Source organism: Drosophila miranda, chromosome 3 (assembly GCF_003369915.1).
Source record: "Drosophila miranda strain MSH22 chromosome 3, D.miranda_PacBio2.1, whole genome shotgun sequence".
NCBI classification, from domain to species: Eukaryota; Metazoa; Arthropoda; class Insecta; order Diptera; family Drosophilidae; genus Drosophila; species Drosophila miranda.
In genome coordinates this window covers 21469727-21487592 of record NC_046676.1, presented here as the reverse complement: position 1 = coordinate 21487592, position 17866 = coordinate 21469727, and the positions used below count along the sequence as shown (strand labels likewise).

The 17866-nt window shown below is 49.0% G+C and overlaps 6 protein-coding genes across 6 annotated transcripts; 3 read left to right on the top strand and 3 right to left on the bottom strand.

Moving 5' to 3' along the window:
• Positions 1-103: 103 nt before the first annotated feature.
• Positions 104-4140, bottom strand: LOC117187970. The gene is made up of 7 exons (XM_033391006.1): positions 3643-4140; positions 3356-3576; positions 2490-3293; positions 2265-2419; positions 1189-2172; positions 804-1117; positions 104-738 (listed from the first exon to the last, which is right to left on the bottom strand). The coding sequence occupies exons 1-7, from the start codon at positions 3777-3779 to the stop codon at positions 363-365; spliced, it is 2991 nt and encodes a 996-aa protein (XP_033246897.1). The 5' UTR covers positions 3780-4140; the 3' UTR covers positions 104-362.
• A 578-nt stretch (positions 4141-4718) lies between these two features.
• Positions 4719-5665, top strand: LOC108159628 (methylosome subunit pICln). Its single transcript, XM_017293085.2, has 2 exons — positions 4719-4918; positions 4982-5665. Exons 1-2 carry the CDS (start codon positions 4800-4802, stop codon positions 5529-5531), a joined length of 669 nt encoding a protein of 222 aa, XP_017148574.1. The 5' UTR covers positions 4719-4799; the 3' UTR covers positions 5532-5665.
• LOC108159626 lies at positions 5593-6292 on the bottom strand. Its single transcript, XM_017293083.2, has 2 exons — positions 5802-6292; positions 5593-5746 (listed from the first exon to the last, which is right to left on the bottom strand). Exons 1-2 carry the CDS (start codon positions 6189-6191, stop codon positions 5666-5668), a joined length of 471 nt encoding a protein of 156 aa, XP_017148572.1. The 5' UTR covers positions 6192-6292; the 3' UTR covers positions 5593-5665.
• Positions 6293-6554: 262 nt separating this feature from the next.
• Positions 6555-17813, top strand: LOC117187817 (E3 ubiquitin-protein ligase Smurf1). The gene is made up of 8 exons (XM_033390677.1): positions 6555-7246; positions 7412-7868; positions 7938-7976; positions 12901-13137; positions 13201-15517; positions 15583-15782; positions 15850-16013; positions 16079-17813. Exons 2-8 carry the CDS (start codon positions 7820-7822, stop codon positions 16361-16363), a joined length of 3291 nt encoding a protein of 1096 aa, XP_033246568.1. The 5' UTR covers positions 6555-7246; positions 7412-7819; the 3' UTR covers positions 16364-17813.
• On the top strand, positions 8880-11090 carry LOC117187819 (NADH dehydrogenase [ubiquinone] flavoprotein 1, mitochondrial-like). The gene has a single exon (XM_033390681.1). The coding sequence runs from the start codon at positions 9048-9050 to the stop codon at positions 10995-10997; it is 1950 nt and encodes a 649-aa protein (XP_033246572.1). The 5' UTR covers positions 8880-9047; the 3' UTR covers positions 10998-11090.
• On the bottom strand, positions 12055-12328 carry LOC108159627. Its single transcript, XM_017293084.2, has one exon. It carries the CDS (start codon positions 12290-12292, stop codon positions 12119-12121), a length of 174 nt encoding a protein of 57 aa, XP_017148573.1. The 5' UTR covers positions 12293-12328; the 3' UTR covers positions 12055-12118.
• Positions 17814-17866: the final 53 nt, after the last annotated feature.

The following is a 17866-nucleotide window of genomic DNA, read 5'->3' as shown; positions in this document are numbered from 1 at the left end:
TAGTAGTAATCCAAACAGCCAGGCACACTAATTCCAGCGTTTGATGGTTAATTTGACCATTAATTCGAGATTTCTCATAGTCCCGCTGATAGTACCCGTGCAATTCTTTAACTGTTGTGGTATACACTTTCTTTAATATGTAATGTAATGTTTTTGAGGCGGCATGCATTTATAATGTAATATTCTTAGCTTAACTTAAAAACGCGGTCAGTTACAAAGCGGGACACATGTCATACCGAAAACAATTTTACGGAAGCAATATTATTCTTGAACATTTTGATGAGAGATGATTTTTTAAAACCGTACAACGGTTTTAACGTTAGGATTATGAAAAACTACACATGTACGAGTACTATTTAAGGCTAGAGGGCTGTTTCGCCTGGATACTCCTCGGAAGGAGTAATAAGCAGCTTTTTGATGCGCACGTGCTCCTCCTGAACATTCATGTTCTCCTTGTTGTCCGCATCATCTGTGATCAGTTGAGACTTAAGGGGTGTGACGGCCGATCGTTTGCGACCGTTTGTGACGCTGGCATTAACATTGCCATTGCACAAAGGCGAGACCATTGCAGCAGGTTCATTGCCATCCAAGCAGTACAGCAAACTGGGACTCAGCTCGGCCTCATCGAAGTCGTCGATATCTTGGGTGGTGCTGGCTCCACCGAAGTCATCCGAGCGACTGGCAAACGACAAATCCGTCGGGCTGGCAGTCAGCACGCTGCGTGTAAGCAGATATTCCCTAAAGATGAAGGAAATTAGAGTGCGAGATAAGAATGGTAGTCCGGTAATGCCATTGCGACTCACTTGAAATCACTGGACAGAGCGTTTGGAGGCTTGGACTCCTCATTGCTATTGCTGTTACTGCTGCTGCACGTACGCTGTCTAGAGCTGAGTAGGCCATAACCCTGCTGATGTCTCAATATCTCGGCATAGCCGCCAAGTGAAGTAGCGTCCTCGCTATGGAGAGAGGGTGGTTCGCGCTGCTTCACGGGGGTGCCGGCTAGGGAGTCCTGTTCATCTTGCTCGGATAAGCTCAGGTTAAGCTGCTTGTCGCCATTGCCAGCCAAGGCATTGAGCAGCATAACGGGTTTGCGGGAGCGTGGCGTCATAATAGACTCCTGTAATGAAATCAGGTATCAAAAAAAGGATCTTTCATACGGGAATCTATTGCTGTTGCTGATGCGTCTACCTGCATGGCCTTGGGCATGCGCTGCGTCGATTTGGTGATGGGAGACATTGAACGGCGGCCCATGTGGAGAGCTGGTGTGCTCGTTATGAGATCCATGTTACGATACACGCTGCTCTGGAGGATCTGCTGGTAGCCCACGGTCATCGCAGGCAGTTCATTGGAGCTGCCATTGGACTCTGACAATGTATCGTCATCTTCCCCATCCTCATCTTCATCGCTACCGTTCACGTCCTCAAGAAGAGGAGCATCTGCTGCCGACGGGAAATGCTTGCCCTCATCCCCACTGGGACGCCTTCTTAGGGTGGCCGAAACACTGCGCACCAATCGTTTGGTCGTTTCCGGCGTGCTGAACGGGAATCTTAAATTGCCCATGCTCACGCCCTTCATCAATTTGCGAGTTATCAACTTGCCCATGTGGCTGCTGCTGCTGGCAGCCATTGAGCTGGACACCTCAACAATCGGAGTGAGAGCTTCGTCGCCATCGCCGTTTTCTTCGTCTGGAACCTGGGGCAGAATACTCGAAAGGTTAGGCTCCGATTTGTAGCGTGTGGACTGCTGCACGGGTGTAGAGGGATTCGAGGACTCCTCAATCTCGAACAGACGGTCGTCCCAGGCCACGCTCTTCTTGTCGATCAGCTGCTTGGCAGCCGCTGACATAAGCTTCAGAGGCGTCACACAGCAACTAGCGTCTATCTCGTCCTCTTCTTGGACAGCAGAAACCATTCCAGACAGCTCATTCGATTGCTGACGACTGGCGGGAGCAGAGATGCTACAGCTGGAGCTGCTGTCCGAGGACGAGGACTCAATCTTGAGCGATGTGGATGAGATGGATTTCTGAAGCTGATGCAAGGAGTTAGTAGCAATGAAGGTAGAGGTGACGGTGGATGTGGAGCTTGTGCCCTTCGATGAGGTGGGTGTCGGTGGACAGGGACTCTGGAACAGCACACGCAGCTTGGGCTGCTTTACATGCGACAGATTGGGCGTCTAGGATACGATGGGGAGACATGCGGTTAGTCACCAATAAACACACACATAAATGGAATGAATGCGTTGCAAATGCTTCTCTTGCGGCTCACCTCAGGATGAAAGCTGGGGGGCACTCTCTTAGGGGTGCGCGACATGAGGCTATTGTGGAAGATGTGCTTTTTGATGGAGTCCCCCAAGGACTTGGCACTGCGAGTGGCCTCGTTGTTCTTTAGACGATTCATTACAACGACCTGCAGCGGTGTGCCTGAAAGGAGCGAGTGGAATCAATGAGCTGTGTCCCAAAGGAACGCAACGGAGTGGAGACAATGTGCTACCTTGTCCGTTTTGCTTGTTAAACTGCTTGATGAGGCGACGCTTCTTGGAGGACTCCGGAAGGCTCTGAATGTGCGCGTACAGCTGCGCCAGTGCAGTGTCCGTGTTATTGCTGTTGTTTGCCGCTGCCGTGGCGGCACGATCTACAAAAGTGTACACCGTGTTGACCGTCGAGACGTCCGAGATGGATTCGTCAAGGGTTTGCTCCGGTGACATGGTTTTTTTGCGTTTGCGCTCAAGAAAGTACGCCCGAATATCGGTGGCTAGCTTTCCGGGAACTTCGAAGATTTCCAGACCCTGCTGAATCATGTAGGACACAATGCTGGACATCTTCTTCGCCGTATAGTGGAGCACCTCAGGCGGCATTTGCCTGGGGCAAATCAGGTGCGGTGTAAACAAGGTGGCCAAATTCTCCGCGGACATCTTGTTGCTCTCCTCACGCGCTGCCACCGAATGGAGCATTTCAATAATGTGCTGCAGTAACTCGCGATGCTCTTCGGGGAGCAGGAGAAGGAGCAGCTGCACCGAGCTGAGAAGATGTTGTTGGCGCTCTGCGGTAGCCGCCACCTGACCCCCCATTAATGCCTGGCTAAGCGGCGCTATCTGAAGATGTGCTGGATAGTGGGCGTCTGTAAGCAAAGGCTCTGGCAGCTCGGCCAGAAAGCTCTTAAAAACAGTGGCACAGTCGTGAGCCGAGAATCCTGTCAGTTCCAAATCCAAGGGCTGGTCGTGCTGTATGTGCATTCGTAGCTCGTTCTGCCTGGAAACGGCTCCTGTCTTGCGAAATAATCCCTCCTGGGTGAGATCTGCAGAATAGCATTTCCGCATTTAGAATAATTCAATTTTCCGGACTCTCCCTGTCACTTACTCTTCTCCAGCATAAGAAACTCTTTGAGCTCCTCCAGGTGCATCCGAAAGCCTGCATCAATTTGTTGCTGCAGCGTTTCAGTGGGACTGTTGCCCGCCGACTTACTGCCAGCCCCAGCCGTGCAGCCTGTGGCAGGTCCGCGATTCTTCTTGGAGAGGCGATTCCACTTCTTTATCTTGCCCTTATCTTCGTAGACGATTTCATGGCACGGCATGTCGAACCTGCAACCCATAAATCGGTAAGCACTATATTTCGATGGGATGGCAGCGTCGCTCGTGGCAACTTACTCGTCGGTGTTTAGTTCCAGCTCGAAGGAGAGGTGCATGCGCACCAGAGACTTGTATTTTTCATAATTGCTGTTGCGCATGCGTGTCGCTAGGTCGCGGTCATTAAATTCATTGATGTTGGCGTATTCCATGTCCATTGTTATACGCAAGGGCGTATACAGGGCGACAGCAGTAGCCAAAGCAACAAAACAACAACAGCACAGCACAAACGAAAAGGACTTCCGTAGATTCGAATCCCAGCACTCACACGCTCACTTTAACAAATATTACTTTTCTAAAAGTACAATATAGAAGGTTTGTGGCCTGACAGCATATTTGTTGATAGCTTTGCTGGTGGAATTTAATTGCGGAAAATTGGGCGAGACGCGCTGCAAAAATTGAAATATTGAACTGGCAGAGTTGTCACTGGCGTCCAAAGAACATTTTGTGCGAAAACGCCATGTCAATGTTAAAGAATTATAAGCTGTACACTAATGCTTCTTTATTTACAGCTGAAATTAGTTAGTAAATCTCTTAAAGAACTCGAAATTACAAATTTTATTTTTGATGTGAAACGATTGTGATTAATCTTCGGAACACATATACGTTTTTACATACACATGTAGATTATATGTACCAAATGTGTAGTTACCATGCAAAAAAATAAGACTTCTTTGTTGAAACCTTGTTTTAGCCAAAATACAATAAAAGCAAGGTCTAAAAACTAGCCATTCAAGTAGAAAACTTATTTATCAACGGCCTAAAATTATGTGGGCAAAACTAACAGTTTTAGTTAGCCAGAATTATTCAACGGAATATTAAGATTTAGCAATATTAACGTCTATACTCTTTCGTTCTTTTTGTTTTGACCTGTTTCGCTAAAACCTTTTTTTACGCAAAATCCAATAAAAGCAAGTATTTAACATAATCCAGTTAAGTAGAAAATTGATTCACTAATCGGATAAAATTATGTAGCTGAGAATATTCCACGGAAGATCAAAAACGAGGAATATGTATAATAGAGCTTGAACTCGTCAGTATATTTATGGTATATTTTTTAAATGAGACAGTATATTTTGGTATATTTCCGAAGGTCAGACCGTATATCTCAAATCACACTATTTTGCTGCCAGACGCTTTTTTTAACAATATTTTTTAATTGCAATTTTCGTATCAAAATGGTATTAATAATGCCAGTTTCCCCGCCGGAACATGGACTGCTGTACACAGCCAACAATATCAAGCTCAAGCTGGGCGACAATATTGTGGGCGAGGGTACGATTTACATCGCTCAAAAGTGAGTCGAAAATGGTGTGCAAAATGCCGGCGTTGTCAATTGTTATTGTCTCGACTCTCTTAGTTCTCTCTCTTGGCAACCAATTGACCTACCCGAGGGAATATTTATCGAGTGGAAACAAGTGAGCCTTCATGGGATTTCTTCGAACCCAAGGAAGTGCATTTATTTCATGCTGGACCACAAAGTGGAGTGGAATGGCGTGTATGGAAATCCGCAGCCGGCAGTCGTCAATGGGCAGAACGGTGGCGGGGCAGAGGCAGACGTTGACGAGGGCAATGGCAGCGATGAGCACGATGAGGACGATGAGAACTTTGAGGATGCTGTGGACGAACAGTTTGAGGAAGTGACAGAGTGCTGGCTGTTGCCCGAGGATATACACACAGTCGATACGATGTATAGCGCAATGACTACTTGCCAGGCCCTGCATCCAGACTCGGCTGACAGCAATTCGGAGGACAGCGACGCCATGGAAGATGCTGGCGGAATGGTCCTCGAAGACCAGGATATGGCCGACGATGCCCTAACACTTGGACGGAACGGGGGAGAAGTAGGAGGCATGCAGAACTTGAGCCTGGACGACGACGATGAGCGCTTCGAGGACGCCGATGAATAAACCATCACTGATACTAAACGTATTTATATTTGAAATCTTATATAAATTGAAGACTAAAAAGTATGAAATGTTAAGATTATATTTGATTAGCTTTTGGAATATTATATAATAAACGCTGTAAGCGCGCTAAAGAGCTAGGAATCGTTTTCCTTTTTGCTTTCCAGGTTTCGTCTAATTTCTGCCTCCAAATCTTGCTCGCTTATGGGTTCGGACAGCTGGAAGGAAAGACATTACTCTTATATTTGTCGCACTGGCGCTTCCTGTACTTACCGCCTTGGCCACATCTGCCATAAGCATGGCTTGTCTGAAGGGATCGCCGTTTGAGGGGACTTTATCGTAGTTCCAGTAGGTGAACTCGTCAAAAACACCGGTGAGGCGCAATTGACGGTCAGCAGACTCGCTCAAAGGCTTCTCCGTCTCCTGCAGGACTAGGCCCTTGTAACCTTCCGGTACTTTCATCCGCTCGCCCACCAAAGGATAGCCGCGCAAGGCATTGGTCAGCATCCCTGATCCGTACTCGGGTGCTTCACGTGTATAATTGTTGAAGTAGGTCTCCACATTTGCTTCCCCATCTCCACTTATCTTAGCTGGCAAATAGTGCATATGCAGGGACTTGCCTTTAGCCAAGTTTTTTCCATTAAAATCCAAGGTAATCGACATTATGGAAACGAGATTAAATAAAAAATATAAAATAACAATCGCCGCCAAAAACTATTTACTCCAAGTGTTGTAAGTCGGCACGGAAATTTTGAACGTGATCAGGGCTACCAATCTTTTCGGAAGAAAAAAAACTGTTTTTGCAGAAAAGATGCTAAAATATAGCTCAACTATACAACAAAATGTTGTGTATTTCATAAAGTTTGTTATTAAATCGGGCTTGTAGGCATCGATTTTTTCAATTTAAAGTAGTCAAAACTCCGGATAGCAAATACATATGTTCGAATATAGACAAATTCCAAGAACTAGCTATAAAACAGCCGATTTGGTAACAGTGGTGATAAGTGATGAATAAGGCCTATAAAATACGTTTACCATCACTGAAACACACCAACAATAAAAATGGCGTTCGTAGAACTAATTTCTGCGATACATTAGTTTATAAACGTGCGCAAAAGTGAGCTGGCAGTTAATAATGTAGTTTAACTAATCAAAAAGTGAAAACCCATAACGAATGGCAGCAGAAGCATAGCACGCGCTTTTCAAACACATTCTCGTGGTTTTGCTCCCTTCCGTACCTCCCTCGGTCGTCGGCTCCCTTCCGTTGCTCGCTCGCACTCACCGTGCGTAAAACGAAAGAATATTTATTGCAATCGCGCTGAAATAGAGCGCACTACATATAGACGAGTGTACATATAGGCACAGCACATGTGTGTAGTTTATAATAAATTTAAAGTGAATCGAGCCACCAAATTTGCCTCAATTGATTATTATTGCAAATTTTTGCAACACACACACACGCCCGTACAAATACGAATGCAAATGCGAGGCGCACCCATACAAGAGCAGCAGCTAAATTAAAGTTAATTAAACGCCTAGTGGTATTTAATTTAATACAATTTATGAAACACATAATAAAGTTAAGCCTCGATTCCCTTGCTTAGCAAGAGAGGGGCGTCAGTGTGTATGGATGTGTGCGTGTGAGCGAGACATGTGCGTGTGAATTGTTTTCAAAGCAGCAGCAACAACGGTAACAGCAAACAGCAAAACAATTTCGGGTGAGTTCTCGTGCATATATTTTTTTGTTACCTGCAAACTCTGCCCCTACCTGTCTCACCTTGCTGGAGCAGAAGAAGTGAGACGGAAGGGCCCTATCAAAGTGTTTTGTAACCGCGAATTTATTGATAAAATAACCTTTTTTTGTCGATATCTTTCTATTGCAGTTTGTAATAACTAACAAATCGCTGTTAGCATGCATATGTGTGTGTGCATACAATGACACAAAACCGCAATTGCAGCTGCAACAATAACAACAAAAACCAGCGTCAAGGCTATCGAAAAAAACAGCAACAAGAACGGCAGCAGCAGAGAGAGAGCCAGCAGCAGCAGTTACCTTCGGCAATGAAATTATTTCTTGCTACGTCCACCTCCGCCACCGCCACCACCTCCTCCTTCTCCCTATCCCTTTACCAACACCAGCAGAAACAGCAACACCGCCGTTACCAGCAACCAGAGAAACAAACATGCTGCTTGGGCGCCGTCTAATTGTCGTATAAATAATTAATCGGCATACAAAATAAATGAACCTATATTTACAAAAGCAAAACAATACCAATTAAAAGTCGGAAATTATGAATAACTATCCACGTCGCAATGGTACACACAAAGTTCGAATAACGAGTAAGTTTTTTGCACAGCACGAACATGAACGATCGTTGGCTCTAAACATTCCCCTCTTCCGTTTTACAGTATTGTGTGCTCGAAACTTGGCTCGCAAGGATTTATTTCGTGAGTACTTATTTTGTGTGTATTTTTTATTTGCTAGGGAGAGTTCTTGGTATCGAAATCCATTCAGAGCCGCGCGTGTTTCTAAATCATATTTCCTAGTGGTTCCCTTACACTCTTTCCCATTATCTACGAGTATACATACATATATGCATATGAAATGAAGTATTGCTAAATTTAGCACTTCCTTTTGTCTACTTTAATTTTTCACCAAATTGCGGCAATATGCCTGGCCCCCCCCCCCCCCCCCCCCCCCCCCCCCCATCAAATAAAATGTGTGAATGTCTGTCCGTCTGTCTGTCTGTCTGTCTGTATCGTTGTGCCATATCTGAGCTCTTTTTTCCATATATTTTCTGTTTAGATATAACAAAAGTGATTATTACTAATTTGCTTTCATTGCGGCTCACATCACACACACTCACACTGGGGCACGAGGCATAATTTTTCTTTCCCCTTATTTTGTTTGTTTGTTATTTATTATTTTTTCCCCCACTCTCGTATCTTGTCCACATTTTTTTTACACATCGCTGCACTTAAATCACGCTCTGAGCATTTCCCAACAACTGCCTAAAAAAGTATACCCATCGCATATATTAGTGCTATACATATATTGTATGATCCCAAAGAAGGGATCGTAGCCATGATAATTCCAATGTGGAATCTATCCATAGAAAAGTCCAGTGTCTCTCGGTGGCTCTTGGTCTACATTCGGGGCGGGGAATTCTTTTTCCCATCCTTCCTTTTGTTTCTTTTTGTTTTATCGACAGTGTCCGATTAGATTTGAGACAAATACTCGAACATTTTATGGCCTAGGCGCACTGCCTGCACTGTCATCGGTGGGAGAAACCTTGGAAAACGGTGCCTTTCGGGGTTTTACTTTAAGTTTTGCTACTTTAAGTTTTTTACGATAAAAATAGATCACCATACGACTATGACACTATGGCTGTGAGCAATCGATTCGTAGTGGGTTTTTCCTCTCGTTGACCCCAGGCATAGTTGCCCTTGGCTTTTGCTTATCAAAATATAAACTCAATTTGTTAATCGGCACAAATCGGAACAGATAGCATCTCGAAAATGATACGCTTAGGGCTGCTGCGGCAGCAGCTGTCCAAAAATTACAAGATTTCTTTCATCAGAACCTTGGCGGATGGAAAGGGGTCCAAAGGTGGCAGGAATCCCAGCGAAAAGCTGAACGAAAAACCAAAAGAAAGTGCCGATAAGCAGCAGCGACTAAAGGCATTGAAATTTCCATTCGTGATAACCGCTCCAGCGACATCGAAATTCCCCGTGGAGGAGGAGAAGGTGGAGCCACCGAACCGCTTGCTCGAAATACTTGATAGCCGCCAGGGAAAACGGAAGGAAGACCTAATCGTCAATGACACGAAGAAGAAGTTCGATTTCAGCAGATTGAAGCCCCTCGCCAACTTCCCGGTGGAGTCGCTCAACAATTCCAAAAGCATATTTCACGTCAACGAGAGGATGCTGGAGACCGAAGACGACCGACTGGAGGAGGTGCTTCAGAAGGCGGCCAAGAAGGTTGAGAGGGAGACGCGCGGACGCTTGGCTCAGAATTGGCCTGCAGTGGCACAAAAAGCAAAGGGTCCAGCAGGCCCTCCTCCTCCAGCCAAAGATGGACCCTCCAAAAGGGCACCTCCTCGCAAGGCAGGAGCTCTTCCACCCAGCAAACTCCCACCGGGCACACCGCCGCCACAGACAAAGAAAACATTTGGCCCTCTGGCCGATGCCGATCGCATCTTTACCAATTTGTACGGCCGGCACGACTGGCGCCTGAAGGCCGCCATGAAGCGCGGCGACTGGTACAAGACCAAGGAGATCCTAGAGAAGGGTCATCTGTGGATCATCAACGAGATGAAGACCTCGGGACTGCGCGGCCGCGGCGGTGCCGGCTTCCCGAGCGGCCTCAAGTGGTCGTTCATGAATAAGCCACCGGATGGAAGGCCCAAGTTTCTGCTGGTCAACGCCGATGAGGGGGAGCCGGGCACGTGCAAGGACCGCGAGATCCTGCGCCACGATCCGCACAAGCTGGTGGAGGGCTGCCTGATAGCGGGCCGTGCGATGGGGGCCAACACCGGATACATCTACATCCGCGGGGAGTTCTACAACGAGGCCTGCAACCTGCAGTACGCCATCCTGGAGGCTTACAAGGCGGGCTTCCTGGGGCCGAACGCCTGCGGTTCTGGTTTCGAGTTCGATCTCTATGTCCAGCGGGGAGCGGGCGCCTACGTGTGCGGCGAGGAGACATCGCTCATCGAATCGCTTGAGGGGAAGGCGGGCAAGCCGCGCAATAAGCCTCCCTTCCCGGCGGACATCGGGGTCTTTGGCTGCCCCTCGACGGTGACCAATGTGGAGACAGTGTCGGTGGCTCCTACGATCTGTCGCCGCGGCGGCAATTGGTTCGCCAGCTTCGGACGCACCCGCAACTCGGGCACAAAGCTCTTCAACATCTCCGGCCACGTGGAGCGGCCTTGCACCTTCGAGGAGGAGTTGTCGATGCCCACGCGTGAGCTAATCGAACGCCATGCGGGCGGGGTCATCGGTGGATGGGACAATCTGCTGGCCATCATCCCAGGCGGCTCCTCCACGCCCTGCATTCCCAAGGAGGACGCCAGCAAGGCCATCCACGACTACGACGGCCTCATGGCCGTGCGCTCCTCCCTGGGCACCGGCGCTATCATAGTGATGAACAAGCAGACGGACGTCATCAAGGCAATCGCCCGTTTGGCCGCCTTCTACAAGCACGAGAGCTGCGGCCAGTGCACCCCCTGCCGCGAGGGTCTCCACTGGGTGAATCTGATCATGCAACGTTTCGTGACCGGGCAGGCCAGCGTCGGGGAGATCGACATGCTGTGGGAGATCACCAAGCAGATCGAGGGCCACACCATTTGCGCCCTGGGCGACGGGGCATCTTGGCCGCCGCAGGGCCTCATCCGTCACTTCCGTCCGCTCATCGAGGAGCGCATCAAGGAGCGCGCGGCATGCGATGCAGCAGCAGCCGCTTCCTAAATGTCACGGCTTCCGTTTTTTGTTTGTTTTGTTACATAATAATCCAATAAAGAAGAGATGACACACGGCACACGGCACAATCTTTATGCAAGGCTGCCTTCCCGCCTGCCTGCCTCGTCTGCCCCCTCAGCAGCGAGTGAAAGTGCAGCCAGTCGTGCAACTTCCTCTTCAATGGGGCTCTGAGGGAACGGGCACTGTGCCACGTAGCGTAAAGCCAAATAGGGTTGAAAATTGGACGAGACATGTGTCGGACTGGCTGACGCCAGTCGAAAGCTTCGCCACTTCTTACTTTTCGCGCTCTTCAACCATGAAGTGAGTGTCGCTTCGGGTTCCCTTACTTTGGCAGGCATTCCAGATACCACATGCATCTCTTGTATTCTGAATGAGAGGAATGTCGCTGCAGAAGCCTGGCCAACAGTGGATTTGCTGAGACTTTGGATCATAATCGAAGCCAGAAAGGGTATCCAAAAGTCACACGATCTTCGATTGTGTCTGCCTTGGCTCGTTTTGTGTGTGTTCTCTGTGGCATGAAATCAATCGAACAGCTGTGTGGCGACAACAGCAATGGACATCAACGAGGGGTCTCCGTCTCAAATTACACGAGACACAAAGGCATGGCATACCGAGGAGGATTCGTGTATCCGGGAGCAAGGCAAGCGATGGTTGGGGATACTCAAACGAGGACACCTATGGCTGTGCTCTTAATTACCTGCGGACTGAGTCAGCGGATACGATATACATACGTACACAGTGAGAGCCGTGCAAGTAGTTCCCTCCCAATTGTTTAATTCGATTGGAATGCCCGTGCGCTTAATTTGTCAAGTTTCCCCGTGCGGGGCACACTATGGGCCTGTGGGACGATAAGCAGCGTTGGGGGCAGCGGCAGCGGAAGCCACAGCGGGTGGGAAGTTGGCTGATTTGATAGCAGAGATTGGCAGATAGGAACACCCAACCGCCAATCCCCTAACCAACCGCAAGTCCCCCCTTCTGTCCCTCTTAATAAATGACACACTTGGCCCCAATCACTGCCTCGATCTGCGCGGAAGATATACAGATATTTAGGTTTGCAGCATTCTTCAGATTCAGAATCAGATTCAGATTTATTTAAACGTTGGTTTGCCTCATCCGTAGGGATTGAATGGCGGTGTGGTGGGTATCTGTGGCATGGATCCTTGTCGTGGCTGCGTGCGTGCTCGGAAGCGGTTCTCATTGAACGGTGAGGCTTCTCCTCCTGTGGCCAGAGCTAGGAACAGGGCGACCAGAAGGCCCAGCAGATTCAGCCAAGTGGAAGACATTTTGCGGACTGTAGAATGATGCTGCGAAGTGATGAATGTTTCTGCTTTTATATACGATTCCGATCAACGGGGGGATGGCCCCCTATTCGAGAGAGATAACCCCTGGCCTGGAACCGCAGGGAACCTCACAATCACAAGGGGAACTTTTACTGCTTCTGCTGCTTCCCCCCACGCGATTAATCTGCCTCTGTGGTGTCCTCCTCCAAGGGAGAGAAGATTATTTCTGCTGCTCCTGATGCTGGCTTTGTCCTCTGCTGGAGTTCCAGGCAGAGTGGATTGATCTGCAGACGCTGTGTGAAGCCAGGATGCCTGTGGGAATACGTGTATCCCTGCAGCAGTAGCAGCAGCAGAAGAAACCCCACCAACTGGAAGCGATGCATGCTGAAAATTAACTAAAAAGATCAGATATATTAACCAGATATTTATTCAAATATAAGCCATTTATGGGGTGATATGTGGTTAATAGTGCTAAATGGATTCCCATTCCCATTCAGATCTTAGGCACGCAATCGTATCGCACGCATTTATCATCATTGTTGACAATGCAGAATGGGAGAATCGTTGGCTAATCGTTTCCATTTCCCCTTTCAATTGTTTGGTGTTTGCAGGCCTCCCCGATCCCTTCGCCAAAGTCCAGGTGGATGGCACTGGTCAGGTGTACTCGACGGAGATAAGCAAATCCTCGCTGGACCCCAAATGGAATGCGCACTACGATCTGTTCCTGGGCCTGGCCGATGCAATCACGATAACCGTGTGGAATCAGCGAAAGATACACAAAGGCAGCGGCTTCCTGGGCTGCGTGAGGATACCCGCCTTCACCATTCAAAGCCTCAAAGGGGCAGGATGTAAGTATCCCCCTCCGTCACTCTCTGTTCGTTCTTGCTGATGATAATTCTTTGCACTTTCAGTTCAACGCTTGGATTTGGGCAAACTATCGCCGGACGACGATGAGCTGGTGCGTGGACAGATTATTATATCGCTGCTGTCGAAGGATGGCCCTAGCAGCGGCAATCCCCTGGCCATTGTCGGCCCCAGCGGCGATGTGCGGGGACCCTCCGAGGATGATTCTTCGGAGGACAGTCTGCCCGAGGGCTGGGAGGAGCGGCGCACGGACAACGGACGCATCTACTATGTGAACCACGCCACCAAATCCACCCAATGGGACCGACCCAGGCTGCCGGGCGGCGGCGGCACATCACCGCAACAGCGCCACCACAATGGCAACAACAGTCACGGCCACGGGGATAGGCAGGCGCCGGCGGGTCCCACGCGCTCCACGACCTGCACCAATCTTCTGAATGGCGGCAATCGCAATCGAGAGGCGGCTGGGACGGGGTCGGACGAGCGACGCCACTCCACGGAGATCCTGTCCAGTGTGGGCAAGGAAAACACCAGCCCCACGACGCCGATGGCCTCAATGGCCGTGACCACACCTGGCAAAAAGTCCTCCTCCACGACCCCGTCCGGCGGTCGCACCTTGGAGACGCGCTGCGGCAACGAACCGGCCACGCCCACCAGCAGCACGACGACGACAACGACGGCGACGGGTCGCCTCCACAGCAACAACGACAATCACGTGAATCATGTGAAAACGCCAAAGCATCAAACGAATGGCCACGGCCATGGCTCCCATGCTCCCGGCGAGGGCACGTCCACATCGCCTACGGGTCAGCAGAACTATGTGAATGGGAATGCTCAAAGTGGGACAGGGAGTGGGAATGGCAGCTTCCAAGCGGCCCAGCCACAAAGTGCCAGCAATGGCTGGACCCAGGAGGAGTCATCAGCAACGACAGCGACAGCGAACACAACGACAAGGACAACGACGCCACCCAGGCACAATCAGAGCCAGAGTCAGAGTCCGCCCGCAACGAATGCTGCCACATCCCCAGCAGCAGCTACGCCCGCTGCCAATGGAAACACTGTACACAGTCCGAATGCAAACAGCCAGCAAGGAGGCGGCAGATCCTACACTGCGGCGACTCCGGGCCAGCGCTCACAGCGTCGCAGCTCTCGGCAGCAGGGGGGCGATGAGCCCTCCACGCGGCGTCGCTCCTCGCGCGGTACCCGCCACGGAGGCAGTGCAGGAGGGGGAGGGGGAGGATCTGGACAGAGATTAGCATCGGCCGCCATTGCAGCGGCCAATCAGGCGGCGCGTCCCTTTCTGGACCTGCCCTCCGGCTACGAGATGCGGACCACGCAACAGGGCCAGGTGTACTTCTATCACATACCCACGGGTGTGTCCACGTGGCACGATCCGCGGATACCGCGGGACTTTGACACCCAGCATCTGCCGCTGGACTCTATCGGTCCTTTGCCCAGTGGCTGGGAGCAGAGGAAAACGGCCTCCGGACGCGTCTATTTTGTGGACCACAACAACCGCACCACACAGTTCACGGATCCACGTCTCAGTGGGAGTCTGCTGCAGCTGATTCGTCGGGGACCTGTGCCGCCGACTGGAGCAGCAGCTCCTGGCGTTGCCACACCGCCCACGACAGCAGCAGCGGCGTCGGCGGCTTCCGCGTCCGCGCCCAATCCCACTTCTACATCCAATCAGCCAGCTGCACCTGGCCCTGCGCCTGCCCCACCACCAACAGCAGCAGCCGCAGGTTCCACGGCAGCAAACACGACAGCAACAACTATAACGAACACCCCGCATCGCATTTGTCCGGAAGGGCTGCCGCAGGGCCTACTCGAGGGGGCCGACTTGCTGCCAAAGTACCGCCGGGATCTGGTCGGAAAACTACGCGCCCTGCGCACCGAGCTGCAAACGATGCAGCCGCAGTCCGGCCACTGCCGTCTAGAGGTGTCGCGCAACGAGATTTTCGAGGAGAGCTATAGACTGATAATGAAGATGCGGGCCAAGGACATGCGCAAGCGTTTGATGGTCAAGTTCAAGGGTGAGGAGGGTCTGGACTATGGCGGAGTGGCCCGCGAGTGGCTGCATCTGCTCTCCCGCGAGATGCTCAATCCGCAGTACGGTCTGTTTCAGTACAGTCGCGACGACCACTACACGCTGCAGATCAATCCCGATTCGGGCGTGAATCCGGACCATCTCTCCTACTTCCACTTTGTGGGCCGCACCCTGGGCATAGCTGTGTTCCACGGCCACTGCCTCGACGGGGGCTTCACCACGCCCTTCTACAAGCAGCTGCTGAACAAACCCATCACGCTGGGCGACATCGAGGGCGTCGATCCCGAGCTGCACCGCAGCCTCACCTGGATGCTGTAAGTGGATCAGTCCTCACTCTACCTCGACACATTTTAAGCCTGTGTATCTATTTGTTTTGCAGGGAGAGCAACATTAGCGGCATCATCGAGTCGACGTTCAGCGTGGAGAACAATAGCTTTGGGGCTCTGGTGGTGCACGAACTGAAGCCTGGCGGCGCCGCCATACCCGTCACGGAGGAGAACAAGCGCGAGTACGTTAAGCTCTATGTGAACTATCGCTTCATGCGCGGTATCGAACAGCAGTTTCTGGCTCTGCAGAAAGGTCAGTACATCATCTGATTGTAAATCTCAGATTGATATCAATACCCGAATGAATCCTCCTCTTGCAGGTTTCTGTGAGCTGATACCCAACCATCTGCTGCGACCGTTTGATGAGCGGGAACTGGAATTGGTCATTGGCGGCATCTCGAGCATCGATGTCAACGATTGGCGCAACAATACGAGACTGAAGCACTGTACGAACGAGACGACGCAAGTGCTGTGGTTCTGGCAGGTGCGAAAGGACACCGTCCTTACCTTATATTTATAGATTGGTAAATAATAATTTTTTTTATGCAGGTGGTCGAGTCGTACAGCTCTGAGATGCGAGCACGTCTGCTGCAGTTTGTGACGGGGTCGTCACGGGTGCCGTTGCAGGGATTCCGTGCACTGCAAGGATCCACGGGTGCGGTGGGGCCACGTCTGTTCACCATCCACCTCACCGTCGATGTTCCCACACAGAACCTGCCCAAGGCGCACACCTGCTTCAATCGGATCGATCTGCCGCCTTACGAGAACTATCAGCTGCTCTGCGATAAGCTGACCCAAGCGGTGGAGGAGACCTGTGGCTTTGCCGTGGAGTAGGGACCAAGCGATCGATAGAATCCAGAGATAAAATCCCCCACACCCCCACATCCACGCATATGCAAATACATAGGCACCTATAAATAAATATACACCAACATATACATATACAAAAAAGCGCATGCGAGGAGAACGCGACGCTTATATCAAAAATCTAGGGACCCTGATCCCTGCTGATTCCACATACCTTTTGTTTCTATATAATTTGTTTGTTGCTGTTCAATCGTGTGTGCGCTGCGCTTTTTGCAGTTGAAAATCAATTATTTAGCGAGTATGTACGGACTCTCATCTTATACATAGTTACCAAGTGCATATACACATATACATTTATATATATAAATATATACATAATATATATACACCCACACTCACACCTCCCTCCCATAAAGCGTTTATATATTATATATACATCTGTATTTCTATCTTCTGTCCATTATTGGCATCCCTCTTCCCCCAACCCAGGGCCTTTGTTCGTTTACGTCGTGGCGCATGTTATAAATTGTAGTTTAAAATATTACGAAACCAATTATACATAAAATATACATTGATTATACATATATCATAGTTGATAATTAGGCATTAAAAACAAATTTTAATTAATTGTAGGCATTGGACCGGCAATTCTCTGTGCTTTTGTTTAGTTTAAAATATATAGTTTTTGATGTTTATTAATTACATTTTGTACATTTATAAAAACCAATCGAGAATTCACTGCTAAGTTTTTAATTATTGTTTAAATTGTCCTTAAATATACACACCACACCACACCCCACCCCACACCACACATACACTCATCGACTCACACGCATTATTATTTAATAAGAATTCACAACACAATACGATGGCAAATCAAAAAACTTGAAAAATTACTCAACTCGTAAATTAATTATTTTTTAAATAAATGCAAATTATTTAAATTCAATTATATGTTGTGTTGCTTTTCATTTCCATAGACATTTCGTTGTCCTTTTGTTTCGCCCGGTTCGGTTCGCCATTCATGCCAAAATCAAAACAATTACGGATCAAATCGCATACATAATATGTATTACATATACACACATATTTACATCAATTTTTAATCGCAACGAATTGGACAAATTTCTAGAAGGTGATATTAGTGAAAATTTTTAACTGTCTTTAATCTTTAATTGAAGCGAAACAACAATTGGTAGTTATTTAAGAGCCCCCGCCCCATAGCCTCCCCACCCCCATTCCCGAGCCCACCATACAGCCCGAAATGTGTATTGCATATGTGAAAACTCTATTGATTTATATAGAACCTAGCCCTAAACAAGATACAACACAAATCGATCGTTAACTTTTAGCTTTAGCGAGCTCTAGGATGTGAACCACTAAGATTTCTGAAGCAGAAACCGAAACCCTGCAAACATTGACAAGGACTTTGCTCCGATAACCAAAAGGGATTAAGTTAATAAATAAATGAGCCTTATAAACCATGTATTTTCATTCAAACGAATCGTGACTAAATATTCAAGCACTCGA

Coding starts and splice junctions, on each gene's coding strand:
- LOC117187970 (XM_033391006.1), bottom strand. CDS start 3,779: ATGGACATGGAATACGCCAACATCAATGAATTTAATGACCGCGACCTA. Junction 3,294..3,355: donor GTTTCTTATGCTGGAGAAGA/GTAAGTGACAGG, acceptor GCTATTCTGCAG/ATCTCACCCAGGAGGGATTA. Junction 2,420..2,489: donor TAACAAGCAAAACGGACAAG/GTAGCACATTGT, acceptor CGCTCCTTTCAG/GCACACCGCTGCAGGTCGTT.
- LOC108159628 (XM_017293085.2), top strand. CDS start 4,800: ATGGTATTAATAATGCCAGTTTCCCCGCCGGAACATGGACTGCTGTAC. Junction 4,919..4,981: donor ACGATTTACATCGCTCAAAA/GTGAGTCGAAAA, acceptor CGACTCTCTTAG/TTCTCTCTCTTGGCAACCAA.
- LOC108159626 (XM_017293083.2), bottom strand. CDS start 6,191: ATGTCGATTACCTTGGATTTTAATGGAAAAAACTTGGCTAAAGGCAAG. Junction 5,747..5,801: donor TGGCAGATGTGGCCAAGGCG/GTAAGTACAGGA, acceptor CTTTCCTTCCAG/CTGTCCGAACCCATAAGCGA.
- LOC117187817 (XM_033390677.1), top strand. CDS start 7,820: ATGAATAACTATCCACGTCGCAATGGTACACACAAAGTTCGAATAACG. Junction 7,869..7,937: donor ACACAAAGTTCGAATAACGA/GTAAGTTTTTTG, acceptor TCCGTTTTACAG/TATTGTGTGCTCGAAACTTG. Junction 15,783..15,849: donor GTTTCTGGCTCTGCAGAAAG/GTCAGTACATCA, acceptor CTCCTCTTGCAG/GTTTCTGTGAGCTGATACCC.
- LOC117187819 (XM_033390681.1), top strand. CDS start 9,048: ATGATACGCTTAGGGCTGCTGCGGCAGCAGCTGTCCAAAAATTACAAG.
- LOC108159627 (XM_017293084.2), bottom strand. CDS start 12,292: ATGTCTTCCACTTGGCTGAATCTGCTGGGCCTTCTGGTCGCCCTGTTC.